This window comes from Hipposideros armiger, unplaced genomic scaffold (assembly GCF_001890085.2).
Source record: "Hipposideros armiger isolate ML-2016 unplaced genomic scaffold, ASM189008v1 scaffold_641, whole genome shotgun sequence".
NCBI lineage: Eukaryota > Metazoa > Chordata > Mammalia > Chiroptera > Hipposideridae > Hipposideros > Hipposideros armiger.
In genome coordinates, this window is record NW_017731991.1 from 355,939 (window position 1) to 382,630 (window position 26,692).

Sequence of the window (26,692 nt, forward strand, 5' to 3'; positions counted from 1 at the left end):
TGATGATGTTCACTATTTTATTAATTTTCCCCCAATCATAAAGGGACAGAAAACCAAAGAGGAACTAGAAACTATTTCCATTCTTCTGAAGGAGTACCAAAAAACTGTTAGCACAAGGGATGTTTCAGAGACAACAGATCAAGGAGTAAATATTGAGAGAGATTCAGAAAATGCAGATGCTGAATTACAGGAAAGGGTAGGTCTTGTTTTGTTACGTTGGAAAATGACATCTGCTTATTGTGTTCCTCATATCAGTACGTACATTAGATTAAATGTAAAGATGATTGTCTTAATTTAGAAACAAACCTTTTTCTTTAACAACTTTGCCTGTGTCCTAACTTTTTATCTGATTTTCTCAGATTCAAGAATTTCAGGAAAAAGAAAATCAGTTTCTTAAGATGAAAGTGGTAAGTGAGACTCAGGAGAAAATATGTGAAATGGAATATCTGAAGAAGCAACTTGAAACCCAGAAGTCAACTCTGGAAAATGTAGAAATGGAGAACATAAGGTTAACTCAGAGACTCCACAAAAACCTTGAAGAAATGAGATCTGTTACAAAAGAAAGAGATGACCTTAGGAATGTGGAGGAGACTCTCAAAGTAGAGAGAGACCAGCTCAAGGAAACCCTAAGAGAAACTGTCGTTAGAGTGAGTTACCATCTTTCTTCCATCTAGTAAATATGAGAGTGTGTCCCAAAGGAACCATGGGTGATGGGGGTTGGTGAGAGTGTAAAACTGGCCCAATCTTGGGGAAGGGAGTGGGGCTTATTTGGTAATATCTTCCAAATATTTTAGTAAGTTTATTCATTGACCCAAAAAGTTCAGTTGCAGCTATTTATCCTGCACACTTTGGCACAATTGTGCAAAAATATTTGTAGAAGGATATTCATTGCAGCAGGGTGCAATAACAAAATAAAGCAAAAAAAAAAAAAAAAAAAGGAAAAATTCTGTCTGTTATGGTGCTGATTTGGAAGTGTCCTGGTAGGGAAGAGGGCGAGTTGCGGAGCAGTATATCTAGCACGTGTTAACATCTAAATGTCACTTAGAGAATGGGCACGAGGAGGCGTAAGGAGGAAGGGGAAGTTTTACTTTGTACCCTGTATTTTTCTACATATTGTTTGAATTGTATTACTCTGAATATATTATTTTTCTTTCTCTAATAATTAAAGGACCTAGAAAAACAAGAGGAACTAGGAGTTGCTCACATGCATCTGAAAGAGCACCAGGAAACAATTGATGAACTCAGAGAAATGGTTTTGGAGAAAACAGATGAAATAGCAAATATGCAGGTGGATTTAGAAAACAAAAATACTGCCTTAAAAGCACAGGTATTTTTTTTTTAAGTTGTTACCTAAGTAACAGAATTTGAATCAAGTCTTTTGGGCAATGAAACAGGATATGAATTAGCTTAAAATTGAAGACAAGTAAAGATTTGCCTATATAATTTAGAAATTCTATTTTGGCGTTTTATCAATATCTATATCTTAATTTATTGTATAATTATTTCAAGATCCAAGAACTTCAGGAGAAAGAACATCAACTTCTTAAGGTAAAAAATGATCTCAGGGAAAACATGTATCAAACAGAGCAATTAAAGAAACAGTTGGAGGCCCAGAATTCAACCCTGGAAAACATAGAAACAGAGAAGTCAAGGTTGACTCAGAAACTTCATGAAAACCTTGAAGAAATGAAGTATGTTACTAAGGAAAGAGATAGCCTAAGAAGAATGGAGGGAACCCTCAAAGTGGAGCGAGACCAGCTCAGGGAAAGCCTCAGAGAAACAGAAGCCAAAGTAAGTTACTCTCATGCCTCTTCCTAGCGAACAAATGTGTTTTTCTGACAGCAGTGAACCCTTCTTTGATATAAACATACACAAACACACACATAAACAACAAGGTGTGCATTGTAGCAATTTGTAAAAAATGGGAAACAATCTAAATGTCTATCAGAAGGAAACTGGGTAAATATGAGCAATACGTCAGAATACTATGCAACAGGTTTTTAAAAAATTAAATAGATTTGCATGTCCCAATTTGAAAGCCCAAAACAACTCTTAGTGGGAAAAGCAAGCTATAGAACAGTATGTGTATAACGTGTTTGCCTCTGGAAAGTAGGAGTAGGTGATGGGGAGGGGAGGACAGGAGAAGGGAAAGCTTATCATGTTCTAACAACAAAGATATAGCGTAAGAAGTAATAGTTTTATTATTTTTATTAAGAAAATGTTTCACTTTTATTTAGAAAAGTACTAGCTAGAGTAAAAAGTAAAAGTAAAAAAAATATTATTTTTACTAAGAAAATATATCATTTTCATTCAAAAAATACTAGTTAACAGTAAGATATGTCTCAACTGTTGTTAAAATTTCTCTAATGCTGAAGGACCTAGAAAAACAAGAGGAACTAAGAATTGCTCGCATGCATCTGAAGGAGCACCAGGAAATTAGTGATGAACTCAGAGGGATTGTTTCTGAGAAGACAGATAAATAGCAAATATGCAAATGGTTTAGAAAATTCACACTAAATTACAACGAAAAAGATATGGGGGGGTGAGGGGAGGGTTGATTGGATATCTGCATTATTTGTGCCTGAAATCCATTGGGGATGAAAAATAGTTTAGCCACATTGGAAAACAGCTTGGCAGTTCTCATTAACACTAAACATGTACCTACCTAGGGCTCAGCATTTCTAGTCTTTGGATATGTACCTAAGAGAAAAGAGTGCATACATCAGCAAAAAGGTGTGTACAAGAATGTTCAGGGCTGGCCGAGTGGCTCAGTTGGTTAAGAGCTCGCTCAAGAGTTTGAGCTCTGAGCAACAGCGGTTCGAGTCCAACCCAAGCTGAGCAGCCGCTGAGCTGCCAACAGGTAGCAGGATGGCTCAGTTAAAAAATAAAAATAAAAAAATAATGTTCATAGCAGCTCTAATCATAATAGCGAAAAATTGAAACTAATCTGAAGGCCTTCAATAGGAGAGTGGATAAATCATTGTGATTTACAAGATCCAAAGCAGGCAAAACTCACCAGGATGATAAAAGTCAGAATAATGGTTAGTTGTAGGATGGCACACGCAGGAACTTTATCGGGATGTTAGAGAGGTTCTGTATTTTAATCTGGGTTATAAGTACATTAGATGCTACATATGTCCAGAATAACTGAGCTGTATACACTTGAGAATAGAGCACTTATGTATATGATACTTCAAAAGAAAATAATTTCTGGGTGGAATTATGTATTCATAAGAGTGACATGGGAAGATTGTTGTCTTAATTGAGAAACTATTCTTTATCCTCCCCTTAAAAACTATCTGTATCTTAACGTTATTTTTTGATTATCTTAAGGTCCAAGAACTTAAGGCAAGTGAACATCACCTGTTTAAGTTGCAAGAAGATGTCCGTGAGACACAGAAAAAAATGTCTGAAATAGAGCCATTGAAGAAACAATTGAAGGCCCAAAGTTTAACTCTAGACAAAATTGAAATGGAGAACTTAAATTTGGCTCAGAAACTTCATGAAACCCTTGAGGAAATGAAATCTGTAATGAAAGAAAGAGATAATCTGAGAAGAGCAGAAGAGATTCTCAAACTGGAGAGAGACCAACTCAAGGCAAACCTACAAGAAACCATAGCTAGAGTGAGTTGTGCTCTTTATTCCTATTTAGTAAACACGTTTTTAATATAAGAATAAATGATGCTGTTGGTGAAATGTAAATGTTATAGCCTTTTAGGGGGATAGTTTGATAACATCTTATTAAAAATCTATGAGCATATGCATTTGGCACAGCAACTCCACTTGTAGGAATTTATCCTACCAATATATTCACACATTTGGGTAGAAATGCACCAGCGTTTACTGCAGCGTTGTTTGTGCTGAACAAAATTTAGAAGCAATCCGAATGTCCACTGTAATGCCCTGGCTAAGTGGGTGTTCATCTGTGTAAATGAAAACTAAATAAATAAGAATGGGGCATGTGATGCTGATTTAGAAAGGTGTCCAAGTGGTAAGAAAGGTGGAAAGTAAGGGGCAAAGTTCAACAGGGAGCAGGACTGGGGTAGCTGAGGCTCAGGACAGGAACTTTTCTTATCCTTCTGCACTGTTCTGATTTAGGGGTAGCATGGTGGTAGTTTTTAACGATTGAGCATGCATTTTTTAAAGATTTTTGTTTAATTCATCATTAAGAAAGGGCAGTGTGCCTTTATATCATCATATTTCTCAATTTCTTCTAATAATAAAGGATCAGGAAACACAACAGGAGCTAAAAATTGCTCATATGCAATTGAAAGAGCACCAAGAAACTATTGATGAATTCAGAGAGAGATTTTCAGAAAAAACAACTCAGATTTCAAATATTCAAAAGGAGTTGAGTAAATCAGAAGCTGAATTAGAGAAAAAGGTATGTGTTGTTTTGTTCTTTTGGGAGCATCCAAAATTATTTGTGGAATGAGAAAGGACATAGATACAGATATGTAGACATAGATATACGCATATATGTACATATATAACAAATAGACATTAGTTTCCTTCCTTGAAGGAATTCTGTTTGCATTCTAACTTGTTTTATAATTATCTCAAGATACAAGAACTTCAGAAAAAAGAGCTTCAACTTCTTAAAATGGAAGAAAGTATCAATAAAACTCATAAAAAAATGAATGAAATGGAACGATTAAAGAACCAATTTGTGGCTCAGAATTTATCTATGCAGAGTGTGGAAATGGATAACTTACACTTGACTGAGAAACTTCATGAAAGCCTTGAAGAAATAAGAATTGTAGCTAAGGAAAGAGATGAGCTAAGGAGGATAAAAGAAGTTCTGAAAATGGAAAGAGACCAATGCAGAGAAACATTAAGAGAAATGATAGCTAGAGTGAGTTCAGAATCTTCCCCTATTTAGTAACTATAAGAATCAAGCCGTTTTAAAAAAAAGGTTAACAGTGGTTTGTGTTGTTTTTCTGGAGATGTCTACAAACAGTAAAGGATAATGGGGATACTATAAGTATAATTTTCACACAAATAAGAAATAAAGTTTTAAAAGAAGCCAAAATGTTTTTTAGAAAATATCATTTTAATTCTTTAGTTTTAAGAAAAGATTTGTTAAATAAAACAAATTTTCTTCAATGTAATTTTCAAAAAGGTTTTACCAAGAAATAGCATTATTCTCAATATTGAGAATTCTCAAATATTTAAAGGACTAGATTTGTAGATTAAACACCCTCATTTCACTACCTCTACATGATAGACATGGACTCTTATTAGTGACGTTAGAAGGGAAAAAGGCAAAATGAATATAAAAAAGGAAGTTCTCCTAATATGACTATTTAAATTGAGTATCTAAAAAGTAACATAAAATTCAGACTACTAAGAAATTGTATGAAATATATAAAAATCTTTTCATTCTCATATATCAAGAATAAAGTGGAAAACAATATCATTTGCAATCTCAATAGAAACATCAGGTACATGGAAATAATCTCATTTTGGCCCTAACTAGATTTATAGAGAGATTTAAGTCATTAACAAATATTTTTTTAACAGTTAGTCATTCTTCTAGGTACTGTGGTGAATAAGATAAACAAATGGAAGAAAATGTTTTGTACTTTCAATCAGAAACACAAAATGTAAACAGGATATGAAATGTCTGTTCCATGGTGCTGGGAAGAATATATGAATCAGGCTTGGAACACCATAGATAGTACAGATGGTTTTGCTAGTATATTTAGTTGGCAGCAGTGATTCCAATGCAGAGACTTGGAAAAGTAGGAACCAGAGATAAATCTAAAACCTAATTCGCAACTATGAAAGTTACAGGAACAAATTCTATCTCCAAAAAATACATGGTTCTCCCCTTTTTCTTTTTTTCAATGAGTTGAGTCACTCGCTACAAGACTTAGCGGTACTGTTATTTGTTTTCTGACCATTTTTAACATTGTTTCTTATTTACAAGTGTAATAATTAATTCCATTATTGAAACTTGATATAAAAAATGTAATAGAAAAAGTATGAGGACCTGTGAATGTAGTTACAGCGGAAGCCTTGTTTATTTCTTTGTGTCAAAGCAGGACCAACAGAACCACAAAGAAGTAGTAAAATATGAGAAAAAGTTACTGTGTGATGGAAAACAGCACCTTACCAAAAGCCTGAGAGAAAAGTGCTTCAGAATAAAAGTAAGTGCCCCCTGTTAAAGTTACAGATGAATGTTATTACCCTTCAAAGACCTGTGGAATCAAAGAAACCTCTGTGGAATGAATAGATAATGCTTAGTATGTTTCTAAACTTTTTAGGATAGATATGTATGCATATGTACATAACACACAAACAAAGCAATGGAGGCTTGTGCTTTTCAGGCCTCACTGTTAAGGTAATATTTGAGCAGATACCAGAAAGAGGTAAAGGATCGAGCCATACAGGTGTCTGTGGGACGAGCAGTGCAGCCAGGGGGAACAGCAGGTACAAAGCTCCTGTGGCAGAGCCTGCCTGGGGGGTTCTAGGAACATCAAGAAGGGGGAAAGCTAGTAAGCAGTGAGGTCAGAGAGTTAATGGGGGAACAGGCAGGCTGTGGGCCTTAAAAGGACTTTGGGTTTTACTCGGAGGGAGATGGAGAGTCCTGACGATGCTAAGAGACATGATCTGATTTTAAAGTGATGACCCTGACTGCTGAGTTGAAAATAGAGTGGAAGCAAGAAGACCATTTGTAATCCAGGCAAAGAGTTGGCGGCTCGGCCAGGAGAGGAAGCGGTGGAAGCAGGGACAAGTGTTTGGATTCTGTATAGCGAGTAAAACCAACAAGATTTACCGTTACCCCTACTAGAGTGCAAGATCCCTAAAGACTGTTTTGTGTTGTTTATGGCTGTACCGCTTAGCACATTCCTGATGGAAGTCATTCAGTATGTATCTATTAAAGTCCAAATGAATGATTACACAGTGCTGGTCCATACCACAGTGGTATGTATCCGAAGGCCAAAGGCAGGAATCCCCTCTCCAACAGCCCAGATTAATGAACATCAATCCAGCTTTTCCTTAATGATGAAAAAGAGAGATTATTATTGTCAGAAGGCCTTTGTTCTGTTGTTCAGCACCCTGAACTAAACCTTTTATTAGATTATTGTAGCAGCTTGAACTAGTGTTTTTCCCTACTTATGCTCAGACCAGTGCCCCCTGCCTTGCCTCTAGTCATTTGCACTCATGGGCCCAGGCTTCCTGAGTGTCTGCCATGTGCGAGGCACTATACTTGGTGCTTTACCTCATGAGATAGGTTTTTTGCTCCATTTATAAACAAAGAAACTGAGGCTCAGAGAGGAAGTTTAGTAGTTGCCCAAGGTCCCATAGCTATTAAGTTGGTAGAATCAGGATTCGAAACCAAATGTAAGTTTAAAACTTGGATCTAGAAGCATTTTTGCAAATATACTTTTACTTCTGTTAACGTACAATGTGTATATTTTATGGATTACATGGATGTAGATATTATATGATATTTTATTTGTTTGCCCTAAGAAACTCTGTGGCAATTACTGTAGTCTTCATTTTGTAGTTGAGAAAATGTTTCAATGATTTCCCCAGTCAGGAACTGGCAGAACTAGAACCTGAACTCGCTGATAAAAGGTTAGAAAACTCAGATTCTAGGCAAACAGAAATGTGTGAAGAGGCTGTTTATCAAGCTAGTAAATAGCTTGTTTGATTCTTAGTCACTTGTTTTATCTGCTAACTCACACTGCCTACTGTAAATGTAAACCAGCATTCAGTCTTGAGCCACCATACAAGATTGACTCACTCACATTTCTTTTCAGATTTTCTAGATGCTCATTCAAATCATAGATGTTTAAAAGACTAAAAGAAAATGTATCAAAATGATAACAATGGTTATTTCTGGATTTCTTTGTTACATTTGTTGACATTTGTTTAATTTCTACAATAATTATACATTATTTCTATAATCCAAATTCAACAATAAGTTTCCATGGGGTTTTTTTAACCACAAAGATCTTAATTTATTATTCTCCTACAGGAAATGTTAAAGCATGAGTTTTTTTACAATTCTAAGGCTAGAACTATTTATCGTTAAGTTAGAATGGTTCATTAAATTGAATGAGTTCTAATTTTCTCTAGGAGCTTCTGAAGAGATACTCAGAGATGAATAATCGCTATGAATTTTTACATGGATTGTCTCTTGACTTGGAGAAGGAGATTGAAACCCAAAAAGAGCTTTCAGTTAAAGTAAAAACAAACCTCTCACTTCCACATCCACAAACCAAACACATTCAAAAGCTTCTCACTGTAAACCAGAGGTGTTCCATGGAATTCCATAGAGTCATGAAGAAACTTAAGGTACCACCTTTTTTAGTGATATCTTTGTAAATATTGCTATAAATTTCAGTCTATTTAAATCCTGATTTGGGGTTGTCATATTTGCTACTTAGGGTGAGGCAAACATAGAAACGGGATAAGTGCAGTGATAGAAGTATGTGTGGTCATATGACATAGCAGGAAAAAAGTTAAAAAAGATAAGACTGTAGTGGAAGACAGACTCAGTCAATGTAGTTTGGATGAAGTTCATGTGTAGGTGATGGGCAGCCATGGGACAGTCATTTTAAGCGGTGGCAGTAACATGATCAGGTTGACATTTTAGATGCTTCACTATAGACCAAAAAGAAATGAGTTAGCAGGGGGTAAGCCTAGTGGCAGAAAGAACAGACCAGCAGCAGTTACAGTTGTCCAGATGGGGTATTATGGGTGACTATACAACTAGAGAAGGCTTCATAGGGATGGAAAGAATGAAAGAAATATTTAGCAGCTTAAAATAGTAGGTCCATGTGATTGATAGTGCAGGTAAGGGAGAGGAGTTTGGATTGCATCCCAGGATTTAGGCTTAGCCTGGTTGGTGGACAGTTATACTGTAATGACATAAAGAAAAAGGGAAGAGGAGCAAAGCAGGTGAGGCAGGAGGAGAGATCAGGTATTTAGTTTGAGATGTTTTGAGGTAGACATACCTATGATGGAACATGCAAGCTGAGAAACCAAGTAGGCATTGAGCTGTGCATCTGAGGTTTGTCGGGAGAAAAGTCAGGACCGAAGATAAAGATTTGGGATTCATCAGCATGTAGGCAATGGGTAATACAGTATATGTTAGTAAGGTCACCCAGAAAGCATAACAGAAGAGTAAGAGCCTTGGGATAAAAAGAGAACTCTGGAAACAAGACATTTTCGAGAGGTGCAGACAGAAAAGAGCAACACTTGGGTTTGAGGTCGGAAAAGTCAGAGAGACGGGAGAACCAAACAAAAGTGCTACCACTTGGGTTAGTGGAGGAGAGCACGTCAGATCATTCAGACAGCCAGAATATGGACCGAAGAGATCGCCTCAGTTTGTTGATAGTAGAACTCGGTGACCTTTGTTAGAGCGGGTTTAGTTGAGTTTTAAGGAAGAGGCCAAATTGTAAGAGCATACGGAATAGTGGAAATGGGGGAAGTGGGGAGCAGATGTCTGCCCTATTTAGTTAGATGGCCCCTCAGGCTCTGAGAGTCTTTCACAAATCCTGACAATCTATCTAGAACTCATTCATGAGGTGCCTGGAGCTTATGGCATTCGAATTATTGTCACCTTGAAGCCAAATATCTAAATATGCTGGAGACATGGCACACCCATTGTTGGTCACCAAACCAAGTAGGCAGAAGGGGATGCTGAGAAGGCGTCTCAGGTGTCTAGCTGGGCAACCTGAGCTATTGGTGATATAATTAACCAAAAAGGGGGCAGTAAAAGTGGGTTTTTAGGGGGGAAGATCATGTTACATTTTGAACATATTGAATCTGAGGTACCTATAGGACATCTATGAGGTATGTCCAGTAGGAAGTCAGAAATAAGGAATGAGAAGCTATTGTTCCAAGATGCTCAGAGGAGAAAATTGGGGATAGAGAGGGGATCCTTCTTCCTCACTTACCAGAGGATAAAGGTAAACAAGAGATGCCATCCCACCTTTAGTCTCGAGGGTTGAAAACATCCTCTAAATGTGCTTCAAGTTTCATTTCCAAATGTGTTTGTTTCTCTGCAAGTATGTGTTAAGCCATGTTATAATGATAAAGGAAGAACAACATGAATCCATCAATAAATTTGAAATGGTTTTTACTGATGAAGTGGAAAAGCAAAATGAACTGCTAGTTAAAATTCAGCCCCTTTCACAAGATTGTGATGTACCATCCAGAGAATTAAGGGACCTCAAATTGAGCGAGAAGATGGATCTACATATTGAGGTATAATTTCTTTTAAATGGATTGAATTAGATTTTAAGCCTTTTTAGCTAGTAGAAAGGTAACTTTTCAAGTGCTTAGAGGCATTTTCATTTACCAAAAATTAAAGATAGGTCGCAGAGTGACAGCTGGCCAAATGTAAAGAGTGCCAAGTAATAGACTAGACTAGCTTCATTTCAGGACTCCACAAATCCAGAAAGAAAGACTTAATATCAGCAAGTGGGAATTCATAGAACTCTAGAATAAGTTTCTACATGTTATCTAAAATGTCCTAGATCTACGGCCGGCCAAGTGGCTCAGTTGGTTAAGAGCTCGCTCAAGACTTTGAGCTCTGAGCAACAGCAGTTCGATGCCCGGCCTGAGCTGAGCTGTCGCTGAGCTGCCAAAAGGTGGCAGGATGGCTCAGCTAAAAAAAATAATAATAACAATAATAATAATAATAATAATAATAATAATAATAATAATAAAACATCCTAGACCTGTGACCAGGAGTCAGAAACATGTTTTTGCACCAGCTCCACATGGAGTGTCCTATTCTCAGCTGATACTGTGAGGCTGGCATCTCATTCCTAACACACGTGTAAGGTCTGCTGTATGTGCAGAAAAGCTACATCCAGAAGCAGTTCACATATTGTAATCATTAGTCACATTTATAGTTTTCACAGGTTTTAATTCTAACAAGCAGAATTGGGAGACATGGTTCTCTTGCATAGAATACCAGTATACTGCCAACATTTTATTATTCAAATAACTAGAATAAGGTTTTAAATTAGAATTATTTTTCTAATATAACTAGAATAATTAAAACTATACTTCAAAATATTAAGAATGAGAGTTCAGTAAGGTATTTTCCCCTTTTGATATTTGTAGGATATTTAGATAAAAACTTTCCTAATGTTCAAGCAATTCAATACTTTTTTAATACAGGAAATTCTCAAAGATTTTTCAGAAACTGACTTCCACAGCATAAAGACTGAATTTCAACAAGTACTAAGTAACAGAAAAGAAATGACCCAGTTTTTCGAAGAGTGGTTGAATACTCATTTTGATATAGAAAAGCTTAAAAGTGGCATCCAGAAAGAAAATGATAGGATTTGTCAAGTGAATAACTTCTATAACAACAAAATAATTGTAAGTAGTCGTTTCTATCACACTACCTCGTTCTTTTTGTTGTTGTTTGCTTTACTTTTTCTACCTCATTAAAAGGACTTAGAGCAACTGGATTTTAAATATGTTTTCTTTCATTTATTTGTATATGCTTTGTGAGAAAAATTGACTATGTAAAGAATGTTCTCCCTCTAACATGCTTCCTTAAGATACTTAAATATATCAATTTGTACTTGTGAAGATGGTAACAAAATGTTAGTGTGTAACAGTTTCCACTTGAGAAACCTTGAATCCTCCTGCCATTCTCCTTTTTTTTCTCACTGTTCACTTCTTCTGTAGGAATTGAGCCTTGTCCCCAGGTAGCCTCAACAGGTGAGACATGAGGCTCTCTCAGGGCTACAGGCAGCTACTCCAATAAGGTCTCATGCTTTTCATGTCAGCGGGTCACATCGTATGTGCTGATCCTTCAACTTGAGGTTCAAAGATATGGTTTGTGTCATTATTAATGTGATTGGCTCTAGTAGACAGATTCATAAGAACCAAAGAACCAACATTGCTTTTAAGATCAGTTTATTAAATTTGTTTTACCTTCCACTGATCAGAATATTAATTCTGCTTTCTAAAGTAATCCATACTTCATACACCTGATAAAATATGTAGTAATCAGAAAGTTGCTTGTTATATATGTGCAAAGGGAACTAAATGAATATTATAGCTTCTAAAATTGGTTTTGTATTTCATGTGTTTGGGTGGTTTTTTTCCTGACACTTTGATTTCATCTGGAAACTATACTTAAATCACATTAAAATGTAGATAATATTTAATGGATAGTTAATCCCATTTGTTGTTGATTTACCTGAAGCTAGCAAAATAGTAAATGAACTTTTAAAAAAGTACACAATCAATAGAGAAAACCATAAAACCAGTGTTTAGATAGGATAATCTCCATAGGATTCAGAGTTTTTCTTGTAAGATTGAGGACACAGTTGTGATTGGAAAGCCATGGTTTCCTGTGGTATCGATCAGCATGGATAGGTGGCTTCTTCCAGCACCCTGAGAGTAGGAATTGGTTACTTTGTGTGATGTGAGGTCAGTAGTCCAGAGCCAAGGAGAGTCCAGGGTGCCAGCAAGAATACAGCTAATTTAGGATCCATGTGATAGAATGACCATAAAGCCACAGAGTTGTAGAAAAGACCAATAAGGCATTTGCGATGAGAGGAAAAAGAACATCCCATAGGAATGAGGAAGTAAAAAGCATGATCTGAGTAATTTCAGAGTTAGTTAGCCTTCGAAGTAAAAGATGGTATTGATTGTTATTCCCTGCAGAGAAATATAAGATTTTCAGATTACATACCGAAAGTCAGTGAGCTCTTTTTCCTATTAACACTGAGGTTTGTAATGAAACAAGAAAATTGATTGTTGCTAAGTTTACTGGGTGTGCTCTGCAATTAGATGTCAGTTAATGTTTTGTTAACACCTATAACATGAATAATGACTTTAACTTCAAATTTCTCTTCATTTGTTAGTACCGATCTAATAGCAAGATTATCACCTTGAAAATGAATCTGAATCTTCTCCAGTCCTTATTCTTTTATCATCGTCATCCAACATCTTCTGAAATATCAGGAACTGATGCAAACCACAAAGAGTGTTCACATTCTTTTATGTTCTTCACATACTGTTCTAGAGTGTGCTGAAAATGGATTTCAATATATATATACCTTATCCTAGAATTCTAGCATTTTTCAGTGTTTTTTAAAAAACATGTAACTCATTTTAGAGCAATAATAGTGTTTTTATTATACTATAGGCTATAATGAATGAATCAACAGAGTTTGAGGAAAGAAATGCTACCTTAGCCAAAGAATGGGAACGTGACCTGAAATTAATGAAAGAGGAAAATGAAAAACTGTTTAAAAACTACCAAACTTTGAAGAGCTCTCAGTCATCTGGTGCCCCTGCTAATCCGACTGCGCGAGATGACGCGAATCTTCATGTTACATCAAGAGCCACCCAGCTGGCCACAGAGGTGTGTGAGGTTTTTATATTTTTGAACTTGCAGCTTCATCACAGAGGTAAAGCTGTATCTTATATAACATTTCAGAACAGAATTATAGTTATCGGATGTATTTATTAAGGAACATAGACTATCTTTGTGTGTGTTTGAGGAGCTGCTTGTTTATTAAATACAATTCTATTATGACTGTCATTAACCTAAATTATCCATAAAGCTAGACATTATTTAAGAGCTTCCCTTTGGATTATAAAACAGAAGTAACTCATAGCTTAATTTGAATAATAGATATATATGCCATGTACAGCATTATTATCCTACATTATAAATTTCCTGAATCATGTGACTTTCTATTAAACTCTAATCTGTGTCTGGGTACAGAACTAGCTTAACAGGAAAGAGCAATTTCACTTTTCCCCAATTAGCATCAATGTCTTTAATATTGGTTAATATTATAATCCAAATAAAAATATAAAAAGCTAAAAATATACCAGATTTCTAATGCAGAGTAACTAAAAATTAATATATTATTTGAACGATCCAATTACTTTATTCACTACCCTTACTTAAGAGTCTATGAAGCAAACACGCTGTTTTATTTTGTTAGCCTACAAAATGACTTAGTGGGGAACCCAAAAGTAAATTTATCATTTTTAGCAAAATAAATACTTACAAATCATCAATCACTAGTTTAATAATTACCATTGGAAACTTGAGGAACCTGAGCACAGTTTATGGATTTGCTGATCACTACAGACCTCAGTCAGCTAGTAGAGAGAAAAATAGTGTCATTATGAAACCCATCTATACCAAAGCAATAAGATAAAGAAGCAAAGGAAATTCCATTTTCAGTGACCACAGGAAAAATACCCTACCAGATAAAAGATATGCTCTTAGTTTGGTATTGATGCCAAATTAGAGTAGCGTAGTTTGGTAATGATACAGGAATACACAATGGGACAGAATAGAGAGTTCAGCAGTGCACCCAAGCAAGTATGAGAATTTAGTATATGATAGTGGTAACATTCAGCTCAAAGGGGAAAAGATGGTATACTTAATATTTGATTCAGAACAACCAGCTAGCCATCTGGCAGAAAATAAGTCTGGATTCCTACCTCCCTCATTAAACAAAATAAATTCTAGGTGGGCCAAAAAGAAACAAACATTCTCCAGGAAAACCTATATGAGTGTGTGTGAGAATAATCTTATAAACATGAACAAATTCAAGTGTTTTTTGTACTTGCAAAAAACTGGAAATAACCTAAATGTTCATTAGATGGGTAAACTAATTTATGCTATTTCCATGAAACAGAAAATATGAAAAAAGTGTAAGAGATCTGTATGTATTGATAATGGAAAGATCTGGAAAATGTTAAGTTAGAAAAAGAGGCAGAACTATATATTTAGCATGTTTCTATTGTGCGTATGACTTTAAAAATAAACTATATTCATATATACTTAGATATACATGAAAAATTTCTGGAAGGACACACTTGAAAATGTTTAGTAGTCATTGCTTTAAGGTCAATTGGGGGTCTGAGATGGGAAAACTTACTCTTTCTTTTATGCCTTTAAATTTTTCCACCTACTTGTATTTTTCAATTTAAAACCTAGGTAATAAAAATAAAGAGAAAGATATGTTACGTGTATTACTTGAAAGAGTCAGTTAACAAATGTACTTTCTTTAAGTAGTATTAATTTAAAACTGTGAGTGCCCATTTAATATGCTTACTACTGTGCTAATCAGTAAATAAACACTAAACATTATAATACAAAATTTGGACATTTTTTAGTATAAAAATCATCAGCTTCTAAATGAAAAAAATAGTACATGTGTGAATTAAGTGATATTTGGCTTCTTTTCTCTCCTTCGTTAAATGGAATCTGAAAAATTAATACCTATGTATGATCATCTTTGTCTTAAATTTACATACTGTCATTCTGTCTTTATGACAGAACTTATATATATGTGCTTTTTCTTATAGAAAATTCAAGAGCTGGAAACTTCACTACTTAAAGCTAAAGAAAGTGCTATGCATAAGGAAGGCAAAATTATAAAGTTGCAGAAAGAACTGGAAAAGACTAATGACGTAATAGCAAAACTTCAGGCGCAAGTGAATGAATCAAGTAAATGCCTTGAAGAAACAAAAGAAGTGATCCAAGTACTTCAGGTAATTTAAACTCATTTTTATAAATAAAAGTGTTTTTTGTTTTCCTTTCACTGTTGAATTTGGCAGATCATTTGAGACTCTTAATCTTTTACTTCAACTTCCTATTACCGATGTATGTCTCAAGTTTATTACTCAAGCTTTGAAAAATTGAGTGACATCTTAGAAATGAAATTCAGGAGTATATGTTCATGCAAAATAATGAATATTTTTATCTGCCTAGAAAATTATTTTTCAAAGATATATAGATATTATTCTTTATAGTTTAAGATGTATATTCATTTTTAAAAAAAAAAACTTCTTATCTAAGTATTTAGCACTCCATATTAGATAAGTACATTTTAAAATTCTTTTCTTTTTTTTATTTAATCCCCCTTTTGAAAAGAACAGTAATTTCAATGAATGGTGTTACATTACACGTCACATCCTCATTCATCACATCCTTCGCACTCCCTTTCATTTTAGGCCCAGCTACTTCTCACACTTCTGCTACTGAGTCTGACCCTAATAGACATTTAAGCTTGCTATTCTGGCTCCAGCATCTCTTCATTCTAGTTAAAATTGGAACAAGTCAAGAATGTTTTCTCTTTGCATTATTTAACATTCATTCAATGAGACATTATTATTCATTAAAAAAAAGGTGTATGGGGCCGGCCGAGTGGCGCATTGGTTAAGAACTGGCTTGGGACCCCAGAAGGCCCCGGTTCAGATCCCACATATGAGGGCCAGTGACACTGCCCTCTACAGCTAAGATGCTGAACAACAGCTCAACCTGGAGCTGGGCTGCCATGAGTCGCCGGCGACGGTGTAGGCTGCAACCACTGCTGCAGTGGGTTGCCATGGGCTACCGTGTGTATCCAGCAGCCAGTGTGAGCAGCCAGCAGCCGCAGTGAGCGGCCGTCCAGAAGCCGGCGACTGATCTGCCTCTCCCGGGAAGAGCGCAATGATGGTGCCAACTTGGGCCAGTGAAGCAACGTCCTCCACAACTAGACTGAAGAACAAAATGACAACAACTTGTCTGTTCCCCTTCCCCCAATTCCCCAGCACTGTTCCAATTCCCCAATAAAAAAAAAAAAAAAAAAATGTATGTATGTATGTATATATGTACAATTTTTTTCTCTCAGTGGAAAGTACATATATTTATATCAGTGGATTGAACCATCTTTGAATACAAAATATCCCCAGTAATGCTATGTAATACTTTGTGCCTTGAATTTAGTTCTACTTTTATATTGTTGTTCTGACTTTTTTTTTTCCATTTTCCTAATTACCTTTGTCTACCCATTTCATTACTTTCAATCTGTTTCCTTTTGTTTACATCGTTTTTTTAATTGGGAAAAAATTTGTTTTAAAAATAAAAATTGTATGTTCCCTAATTACATATTAGCTCAAATATACTTCACCTGAAATATCTATTTCTTACTCATTTTAGGGTTAAAATTTGTTCCTTTCTTGCTTTTTGTATATTTAGAATTTGCAGTTTTAAAATGTTCCTACCAAATAAAAGCTGTTCACAACTCCTTGAAGTTGCTCTAAAAGTATTTTATTTTTCTTTTCTCTAAATACTTTAGGACAAAAGTGCTTTAGGAGCTAAACCCTATAAAAAAGAAATTGAAGATCTCAAAATGAAGCTGGTGAAAATAGACCTAGAGAAGATGAAAATTGCCAAGGAGTGTGAAAAGGAGTATGTTTTTGCCTTAATTGAACATGACTTCAATAGCTTAAATTTTCTTCTTAAATGATACAAATTTCTTTGCATTAGTTAACTTTAAAATATCTGAAAATAGTGTATTGCTTTCTAAAAATAAATACAAACATTCACAGATTTTAAATTTATTAAATTCTCATTATATATGTAAAGATTTTTAAAATAAGCAAAATTCTGATCAGTTACTAACACACTATGTCTTTGGATGCTTCTTGCTTAATCATGAACAGGTTAAAAATGGCCTTTTTATGCTTGACAGTAAATGATAAGAACGTGTATGTGAGTGTGTGTGTGTGCGTGTGTGTGTGTGCGTGTGTGAGTGTGTGTGTGTGTGTGTGTGTGTGTGTGTGTATTTAGCAGTTCAACTAAGGTTTTTTGTTGGTTCTCTTAATTTCATTTGTTCTTACTGTTGTGTTTTTGTATAAAGGTTGTATTTCCTTTGAAATTATAATACCTAGTGCCCAAGAGCATATCCTCTTTTTAATGATTATCTCTATATACTACTATACATAATAGCATGCCTAAAGTTCTTTGTGATATAGCATAATAAAAAGAACATTAAACAGAGTCTGGGAAACTGAATTAGAAATACAATGTTGCTGCTTCTTAATATATCACTTCATGTAAGTTGTATAATCTCTCTGCTCTTCACATTCAAAATCAATAAAAGGATAGGTTTCTATTGGAGAATTTGTTAAGAACCTTTCTGGTTCCCAACACTTTTTATTCTTCCTATAAATCTTTAATAAATATTTAATGATGATATCTAATTTTGCCCAAAAAGCAGCACTCTGAATCTTCCTGCGTTCTAACCAGCCTTCCGTTGATAAGAGTATTGGTTTTAATGAAATTTAATACCTACTAAGTTCATTATAAAAGCAGTTTTACTCATAGCCTAGAATCAGCAGATACTTCAGCCTCTAATAAAGGCAGAAAGTAGAATCAGCAGGTACTTCAGCCTCTAATAAAGGCAGAAAGTCTTATAATTTATCATTACTGATTAATGCTGAAGCTAACAATTCATACAGTGCCTCTTTCTTCCACGGAACAGGGAGCAGAATTTGACCTTTGCCTGTATCCCCTTCAACCAGAGCTGCAGCCAGGGTTTGCTTCCTGGCAATGTAGCAGGAAGCTGCTTCTCACTTTCATGCTCTGGTACCGGTGGTGCCTTTTAAAGTGTTTCTAGGACGTCATGGTTACAGCCCAGTTATTTATTTTATGGTGCCTTCGAGTATAATTTTGCTCAATAGCCGATTAATAGCTCTTGAGCTTCCAGAAATTTAAAAGAATTGGTTTCTCAATGTTAAAAATATTGCCCCTGCAACCAAACTGAATACTTCCAATTTGATGGTGTTATAGCTACAAAGTGCATGCTGCCAGCGGGGTTATCCTAAGGGCTTATCTACTGCTACGTATGGACATTATGTCAATGTGATGTATCTTACTAGAAAGTTCTTGACAGCTTCTATTTATTTTTCCATTAAAAGTTAGTTGCTGGGCCTTCACATATTTCTGTTGTTCTTATTAGAATTGCTTCTACAAAAGCCACTGTAACATATCAAAACGAAGTTATAAGGCAATTGAGAGAAAATCTTAGAAGAAATCAACAGGCCCAAGATACCTCAAGTGAGTAGAAAATGCTGGTATTCCTAGATCCTTTCCATTTTATTTCTCAATCATTTATACATTTTGAGGACTATTAAACATGCATCAGTCAAGAATAAGCTTAGGTTATTCACTAATTTAGAAATATCTATTTTTAAAATGAATTAATTGCCATTATATTTATCCTAGGACATCGCTTTAGTTTCCCTGTAATGTCAACTGTTTGTACATTATAGATGCTTGAAAAGTATGAATTTTACCTTTGTATTATCAGATCTTTACATATTGGTGAAGATACCTTCAATACTATAAAAGGATGACTGAACTATAAAGGCAGAAGTACCCTTCCCAATAAAAATCCAAACACATCTTAATAGATTTTGACGATATGCATAGTAAAAATATAATCAGCACAATAAAAATAAGTAAATATTATCCCACTGGTTCTTAATACTGAAAATACAGAGTTGATGCTTACTAAACTCTTTAAAATTTATCTTAGGCACAGTTTTCAAATCTAATGATCACATTTCTGCATATACAGTCCTCAAACTATACCTTTTTCCATATTTCTATCATACATATATATGCACACACATACATATTGGGTTGTCGGAAAAGTCATGACGTATTTTTTCTGGTTTTCGTTGCAAAAATGCATCATGACTTTTCCGACAACCCAATACATACACATACATGTGCTTATATTTATGTGTGTGTGTGTGTGTGTGTGTGTGTGTTATACACATATGTACATATACATATATACACACACTTGTAAGGATCAAACTAAAAGCGGTGTGTGGAAGCACACTGAAAATCCTAAATGTCAGGCAAAATAAGATGGTATTTGTGTGTATTATTGTCCAGAAACATTTTTTAAAAATTAGACGTCTTGTTAAAGATGTTGTCTAGTACATATTTAGTTTGAACGTTCCTAGTGTCTATTGCAGCTCCTACCTGGAAAACTTCAAGAGATAAAAATAGAACCGAGCATTTGTTGTTACAGAAGGGTCAGGGTAATGGCTCTTGGTGTGTAAGTGCCTTTCAAGTACACATTGTACCTGAATTCAAAATAATTGAAAAGAAAATGGACATCGAGTATCTTCTCCACACACACCTGACCCCTCTTTTGTGAATTGTCATTGGTTTAATGGTTTAGTCAACATTATAAGCTCCTCACATTTTTATGCAATTTTACCTAAGATTTATAAAACAATTCTTTATATGCATAGTGTAGAATATATAATATATGCTTTAATATCATTCTAAGGGTTTTTAGTTAACAAGTATGTATTGCGTATGCTGTGCTGAATGACTGGGGTGGACCCCACACACTCTGTTGGAAGAAGCCCTCCAAGTGTTCCCACTGATAGAGAAGCTAGATCAGTGAAGGACAAGACCAGCTGAAGAGGGCTGCTGCTGCTGCCATCATGGTGAAAGATCTCAGCAGGATTACAGTAGCAGGATTGGTGGGTGGAGAGTAGCAGAAAGATTCTAGTGATATTTAGAATTGATGGAATAGGCATGGGGGTCAGATAGAAGGCGGAAGTCAAGGATGATTTCCAGGGAGATGATGGTTGAGATGTGTTTGATTTTATAGTGACTTATTGCACTTAGTAATGTTGCCTTTGTTTTGAACTTGGGAGATAAATAAAATTATCACCTATCTGTGTATTTGCCTCCCACAGTGGTATCAGAAAATATGAATCCTCAACCTTCAAATAAACCCCTAACCTGTGGTGGTGGCAGTGGCATTGTACAAAGCACAAAAGCTCTTATTTTGAAAAGTGAATATGTACGACTCGAAAAGGAAATTTCTAAGTTAAAGCAGCAAAATGAACAGCTAATAAAGCAAAAGAATGAACTGTTAAGGTAAGATCTGCTTACATGATACAGAAATTGTGCTTATGGCTGTTACGTGTGGGGGATGATATATGTACATACATATATTTTTTTTGCAGTTAGCAACCCTTCACACATTGGGGAAAGTAATTTTTAGAGCTCACGTAATGTGTCTTTTTTAAAAGGAATAAGAATATGATAGCACTATTCCAGATGTTTGGTATCTATCAACTGACCTATTTTTAACTAAGCTTAGCACCAGTATGTAAACAAAGCTCTTAGAGCTTTACACCACAGGTCTGTATACCCACGTCGCTGAGGCTTTACTCAAAAGAGGACCCATTAGCATCACTATTGTCACCTATTTAATTTAACTTTATAAGCAGTTCTAACAAATTAAATTATTTGGCACCTACTAAAGATTAGAATCTTGTGTTAATCTCTACTAATGATGAAGTAGGAAAAAAAAATAGGCATTAAGCAAATAATCGTACAAATAACTAATTCTTTGTAATAAGTGCTGTTAAACAAACAAATAGAACATTATGAAAGCATATCACCGAGATCAAACCTTATCTAAGCATGGGGAGAGGTGGTGATCACGAGGCTAACATATGAGTAGATCTGAAAAATGAGTACACGTTCGGTTAGATGAAAGGACAGACTGGCCAGCCTTCCAGGCCTAGGGAACAGCATGTACACAGGCTTGGAGTCAGGAAGAATAACCAGTCAGTGGAACGTAAAACATCCCTGTGGCCAGAGCACGGAGAATGAAGCCGAGTAAGGTGCCAGATGAAAAGCCAGAGGTAACTGGGACAGATTCCACAGGCCCTCAGAGGTCATTCTGAGGGAGTTTAGGTGGTATCCTAAATGTAATGGGAGGTTTCCTCCACTGGAGGACTTTAAGCCAGGGCCTGGTGAGATCAGATACCCCAATTTAGGAATCTGTTGTAGTCCAGGCAAAAAAAGAATGGTGACAATAATTAAAAGTAAGGAGATGAGTTTGAGAGGTAAGTCTGAGGTGGTATCAACACACTTGGCTGATTGATAGGGGAGAGCAGGGCCTCTAGGGCTGCTCCCAGTTTCTCTCTGGAGGAACCAGATAAGTGCTGGTGGCATTTCCTGTCGGAAACAAGATTATAATCAATCCAGAAAAACACAGTGTAATGTTTCTTTTAAAATAACAAAGGAATATTAAAGATTTGTCTATCTAGAAGACTAATTTATCAATAGCTAAACCATTCTGGATGATATCATTGATGCATTTGAAAACCTAATGTCATACCCTGAGCTTTCTTTTCAAGACTCCATGATCACAGAGATTAACTATAATTACTCTATAATTTCATATTTTAGTGAACTTGAAATATAAATATAAAACAGTAAATTATGTTATGTATATTTTACCACAAGTTTTTAAAAATGTTTTATGTAAATGTGAATACATTTCAGAAAGTAAGCAATCTTACAGTCTCCTTTCTCCTCTCTTCCCCCCATTTAAGCAATAATCATCGTCTTTCCAATGAGGTAAAAACATGGAAGGAGAGAATCCTTAAAACAGAGGTTCACAAAGAAGTAACTTGTGAAAATTCTCCAAAGTCTCCTAAAGTGACTGGAACAGCTTCTAAAAGGAGACAACTTATGGCTCAGTGTGAGGAACAGAATTTACAAGATCCTGTTCCAAAGGAATCGCCAAAATCTCGATTTTTTGACAGCCGATCAAAGTCTTTACCATCACCTCATCCAGTTCGATATTTTGATAATTCAGGCTTAGGCCTTTGCCCAGGTGTGTAAATATACTGGTTACTTGGAAATAGGGGGGTAACATTTGGAACTGATCATTAATATATGGCTCCAAAGGGCAAGTTTAGACAAGAGAAGCGGTAGGTGAGCAAGTGAAGCTGCAGGCTTCACTGCTGTCTCTTTGTGAGAAAGTTTCTCCAAAGCACAGTACTGAAGGGAGTCACTTCACCCAAGTGAAGTCTTTATTCTTCCTCTTAAACCCTCAAGCTTTTCCCAAGAATAGACAAGCAACTCTCTCATGGACATAAAGACGCTATAAACAAAACTATTTTTACTAAAAACAAAAGACTTTCTCATCAATTCAATGGGCCAGTATTTCCAGAAGCATTATATTCATTTTATACAAGTCCCGTCATAGACTTAGATCATTTACTTATTAATTCATTCAATCAACAGAATTTTTTGATCTCCAACTATGTGTCACATATTAGACCCTGATAGTACGTTGATGAGCAAAACTAGACATGATCCCTGCCCTAGAGCTCACAGTCTGATAGGAGGTATAGTTGGTAATCAAGTAGTCAAAAAAAATTAAAAAGGTAAAATTCTAGAGTGCACAAGGCTCTGAGGCTTATAAGAGGTTTGTGTTCTAGGAATCTTAAAGAAGTCTTCCTTGAAGAAAGGAACTGAGATCTAAGAGGTCGAATGTGAGTTAGCTTAACAAAGAGGGGAGGGCAAAGCATGTCGGGAAGGTGAACGGTGACAGCACCGGTAGGAGGGACCATGACCAGGGGAAGAGGTGAGAGCAGTGCAGTGTGGCCAGAGCACAGTGAACACAGGCCCTGTGCATGAGGTCAAGGAAGCCAGAGAGAGAGAGAGAGGAGCCACGCGCCAGGGCTTTCTAGGCTGTTCAAGGAGTTTTTACTCCTCCCTAAAGCATGTAGAAGAAAGCTTTGAAAGATTTTAAACAATGGCAGGGGAACATAATGAGTTATAAATTTTGAAGACATTACCTCAGCTGTAAGGTAACCAACAAATAACAGAAGCAAGAGTTTATGGCAGTTGCCTAAGCAAGTCCCAGTAGTTTGGATGGGCAGGAACCGTGGAGATGGAGAGAATTGGACAGACGGGACAGATTGGGGAGCAGAATCAGCAGTGCGGTTTGCCTGAGTGGATGGAGTGGGGCATTGTCAAGGATCACCCCCCAGCCCTGCAGGGGTGCTGTACACAGGTGGGGAGCATTGCAAGAGAAGCGTGAATGTTTCTTGTGGTCTTTCTCACCACATAGCGTTGACCGTGTGCTCAGGCGTGCATGGACAGGGCCCTTTGTGACATGTCTGAAATCCCCTATCATGCGCTGCAAAAACCTAAAGCAACACTACTGTACCCTAAGAAAAGCAGCTGCAAGTCATTTAATGCCCTGAGCAAAGGCTGCCAGGGCTTATGAGAGCTCTACTGTGTGACAGAAATCAGTCCATTCTCAGCAACTACACTTCAAACGTAGTTCAAATCAGCAATCTGAAACTGCTCTGAGAAATATACTAAGTCACAAAACAATTTGGAACATTTTTTTGAAATATTCACTTCATGGAATAGGATTTAACAATGATTCAAGGACCTTCCATTAGCTAGCTTATGTGGTACTTTTGCTGTACAGATATGCTATTTTAGAAGAGTTTTGAAAAACAGAAACTTTTATAACCACCTTTTTTATTTTATCTGATAGTGCCAGAAACACAGGCAGGCATAATATGAATTAATCAAACCACAAATAAAAATGTTTAATTCTTTTTATCAATGTATGGATCTTTCTGGTACTATTTTCAAGTGAAATAAAGAAAAGAGTAGGCTTTTTTTTAAAAGAGGGATATATAAATCAAAAGCTGACCAATTCAGAATTAAAGGACATAGTCCCAGCTTAAATTAGTAAAATATCAGTCTAAAAAAATTGTGTCAGTTTTTCATTTTAATTCTGAAAAAGGCAATCTAAATTATCTCAAGAACTTAAGATAATTGGCAAGTCCAGTTATGCAAGATTTACAGTTGACCCTTGAACAATGCTGGGGCTGGGGGGGGCCAACCCCCCCCACGCACACACATTAAAAAATTCCTGTATAAATTTTTACTCCCCCATAATTTAACTATTAATAGCCTCGTATTGACTGGAAGCCTTAGCGATAGTCAATTAACACATATTTTGTATGTTACATGTATTATATAGTGTATTTTTACAATAAAGTAAGCTAGAGAAAAGAAAATACTAAGAAAATCGTAAGGAAGATAAAATATATTTATAGTATTGCAAAAATACACATGTAAATGTTCCTGAGCAGTTCAAACCCATGTTGTTCAACGGTCAACTGTACTTTTATGAATATAATAATTTTACAATGAATATTGTTTATAAATAGATACAGCTGAAGTGCTTTTTGAAGGCTCAAAGAAAGTTTCCCAAAGATGTCTAAAATATTCCCTAAAATACATATCATTTGTTTAGTGCACCATTTTTTTTTCTAAAAATAGGACAAAAGAAAACCAAACTCAATCCATATTTGATTCATTTTAAATCTCAAAGTTATGAATTCCAAATAAGACTATTACTTCTTGGTCTTACGTATAACATGGTGTTTCTCACAATTCATCTTATGAAAAAAAAGGGGGAATAAACTCCAATTCTGATGATGTGAAATATACCCTTTTTAATGACTAAACATGAGGAAGTTAATGACCATATTGCCACTTCAGTCTTCAGATCTCCAGTGTCTTAACAACATCCTTTCCACTTCCAGCTGTATTTGCTTTTTGTGTATTTTTTAAATAAGATTACTTTTGGTTTTGATTTTTTTCTTTTTTTTTTTCCTCAGAAGAACCAACTGCTGGAGCAGAGAATGTGGATCCTCAGTCGCGTGCCTGGCAGGCCATCTCAGAAACAGATGTGCCCGAGTGCAAGATTCAGTAGATCCTATTCTGACACTTTTCTGGGCCCAGCATTCCTTGGTTGTTACATTCTGTGTCTAACCCTGGCAGTGATGTCACAGTCCAACTTAATTTCAATTCAGTTTTTACTTTGCCACTAGAATTGGAAGGAGAAAGACAGGAGAATAATGCATTTCAATAATTTAGAATGGTGACAGCAATAACGTCTTCTTGAATGTGGTAATACTTCAGAAGTTGAATAGTCTTATTTATTTTTTAAAGAATAAAGTTATTGAAGGAAATTTTTCATGTAAAATGTATCCATTTTATTTCTGTACAGTTACCCACCTATGACTTAGATATTCCAAAACATTATACATAAGTTAATATAAAGCTTCTTTTAATGAACAAAATTGTAAACTTTTTTAATACCTTGAACATTTAATAAAATGTTTAATTAGTACTCAATCACAACTCCTGTAAGATTAATTAATGGTTTCTTAGTGGGGTACTCAGAGTGTATTTGGTTCTCTTCTTTATTGACTTTCAGAATTTTGCTATGAAAATGTACACATGCTTTCTGGATTTAAGTTGTTACAGCATAGCAAGTACTATGATCTTCATTTCTTAGTCTTACGTAGGGTAAGACTTTTTACCTGTTGCTATTGTAACTGCAAAGTTCTCACTTTTTTGTTAACCCACCCACCCCCACTTCCTATACAAGCGCTCTAAATTGGTTGGTTTGTTATTGGACTTTGTACTCTATTTCACTTCACTTCCAGTGGAAGAACCTCATACATCATTTATTCTACCCTTTCATTTTAGACGTGAGGAAACAGCACCAGAGTTTCTATCAAAGGAAACTGTTCTAAACCTGGGGTCCCCACATGTATGTAAGGCATCTATGGATGGGCTTCATGCAGTCTGTATAACTTCTGAAAAAACTGTTAACTTTTGTGCGTGGACTCATTTTTCTAGGATATTCGGGTCCACACTTTCTTTTATCATATTCTCAGAGGGGTCTGTGCCCTGTAAGAGGTTAAGAACTATGATTTTAGAGAGTATCCAATATTTTATATCACATGACTTTGAAAAAAAATCACATAAGACAACAAGTCACATAAGGTTCAGAACAGTTAGTGATTTCAAGGCATTCTTGGCTCTTTGGTAAGAAGATTCATTCAAAGGATGAATTATGAATTGCCTCATAGTCATCATTTTAAATCTATGGGTTGGATATTTTCCTTTAACATGCTATCATAAGAATTCTCTAGGGCTAAGGGAAATTCTCCCTTCCTACAATTCTCTCCCCCAGGTGTGTCCCTTGGGAGACTTGTTTCTCCTTTTCACCTTTACCCAAAC

The 26,692-nt window shown here is 35.7% G+C and overlaps 1 protein-coding gene across 1 annotated transcript in view; it reads left to right on the forward strand.

Annotated features, from left to right (window-relative positions):
- CENPE (centromere protein E) overlaps positions 1–25,779 on the forward strand; it is a 64,759-nt gene extending 38,980 nt beyond the window's left edge. The window contains exons 33-50 of the mRNA XM_019625872.1: positions 44–196; positions 360–647; positions 1,169–1,327; positions 1,510–1,791; positions 3,334–3,624; positions 4,226–4,384; positions 4,565–4,855; positions 6,048–6,152; positions 8,092–8,310; positions 10,030–10,227; positions 11,152–11,355; positions 13,142–13,360; positions 15,331–15,516; positions 17,085–17,197; positions 18,750–18,847; positions 20,518–20,701; positions 22,174–22,457; positions 25,279–25,779. Coding sequence (XP_019481417.1) covers positions 44–196; positions 360–647; positions 1,169–1,327; positions 1,510–1,791; positions 3,334–3,624; positions 4,226–4,384; positions 4,565–4,855; positions 6,048–6,152; positions 8,092–8,310; positions 10,030–10,227; positions 11,152–11,355; positions 13,142–13,360; positions 15,331–15,516; positions 17,085–17,197; positions 18,750–18,847; positions 20,518–20,701; positions 22,174–22,457; positions 25,279–25,373 — 3,528 coding nt within the window. The 3' untranslated portion in view covers positions 25,374–25,779. The remainder of the gene's footprint in view (positions 1–43; positions 197–359; positions 648–1,168; positions 1,328–1,509; positions 1,792–3,333; positions 3,625–4,225; positions 4,385–4,564; positions 4,856–6,047; positions 6,153–8,091; positions 8,311–10,029; positions 10,228–11,151; positions 11,356–13,141; positions 13,361–15,330; positions 15,517–17,084; positions 17,198–18,749; positions 18,848–20,517; positions 20,702–22,173; positions 22,458–25,278) is intronic.
- Positions 25,780–26,692: the final 913 nt, after the last annotated feature.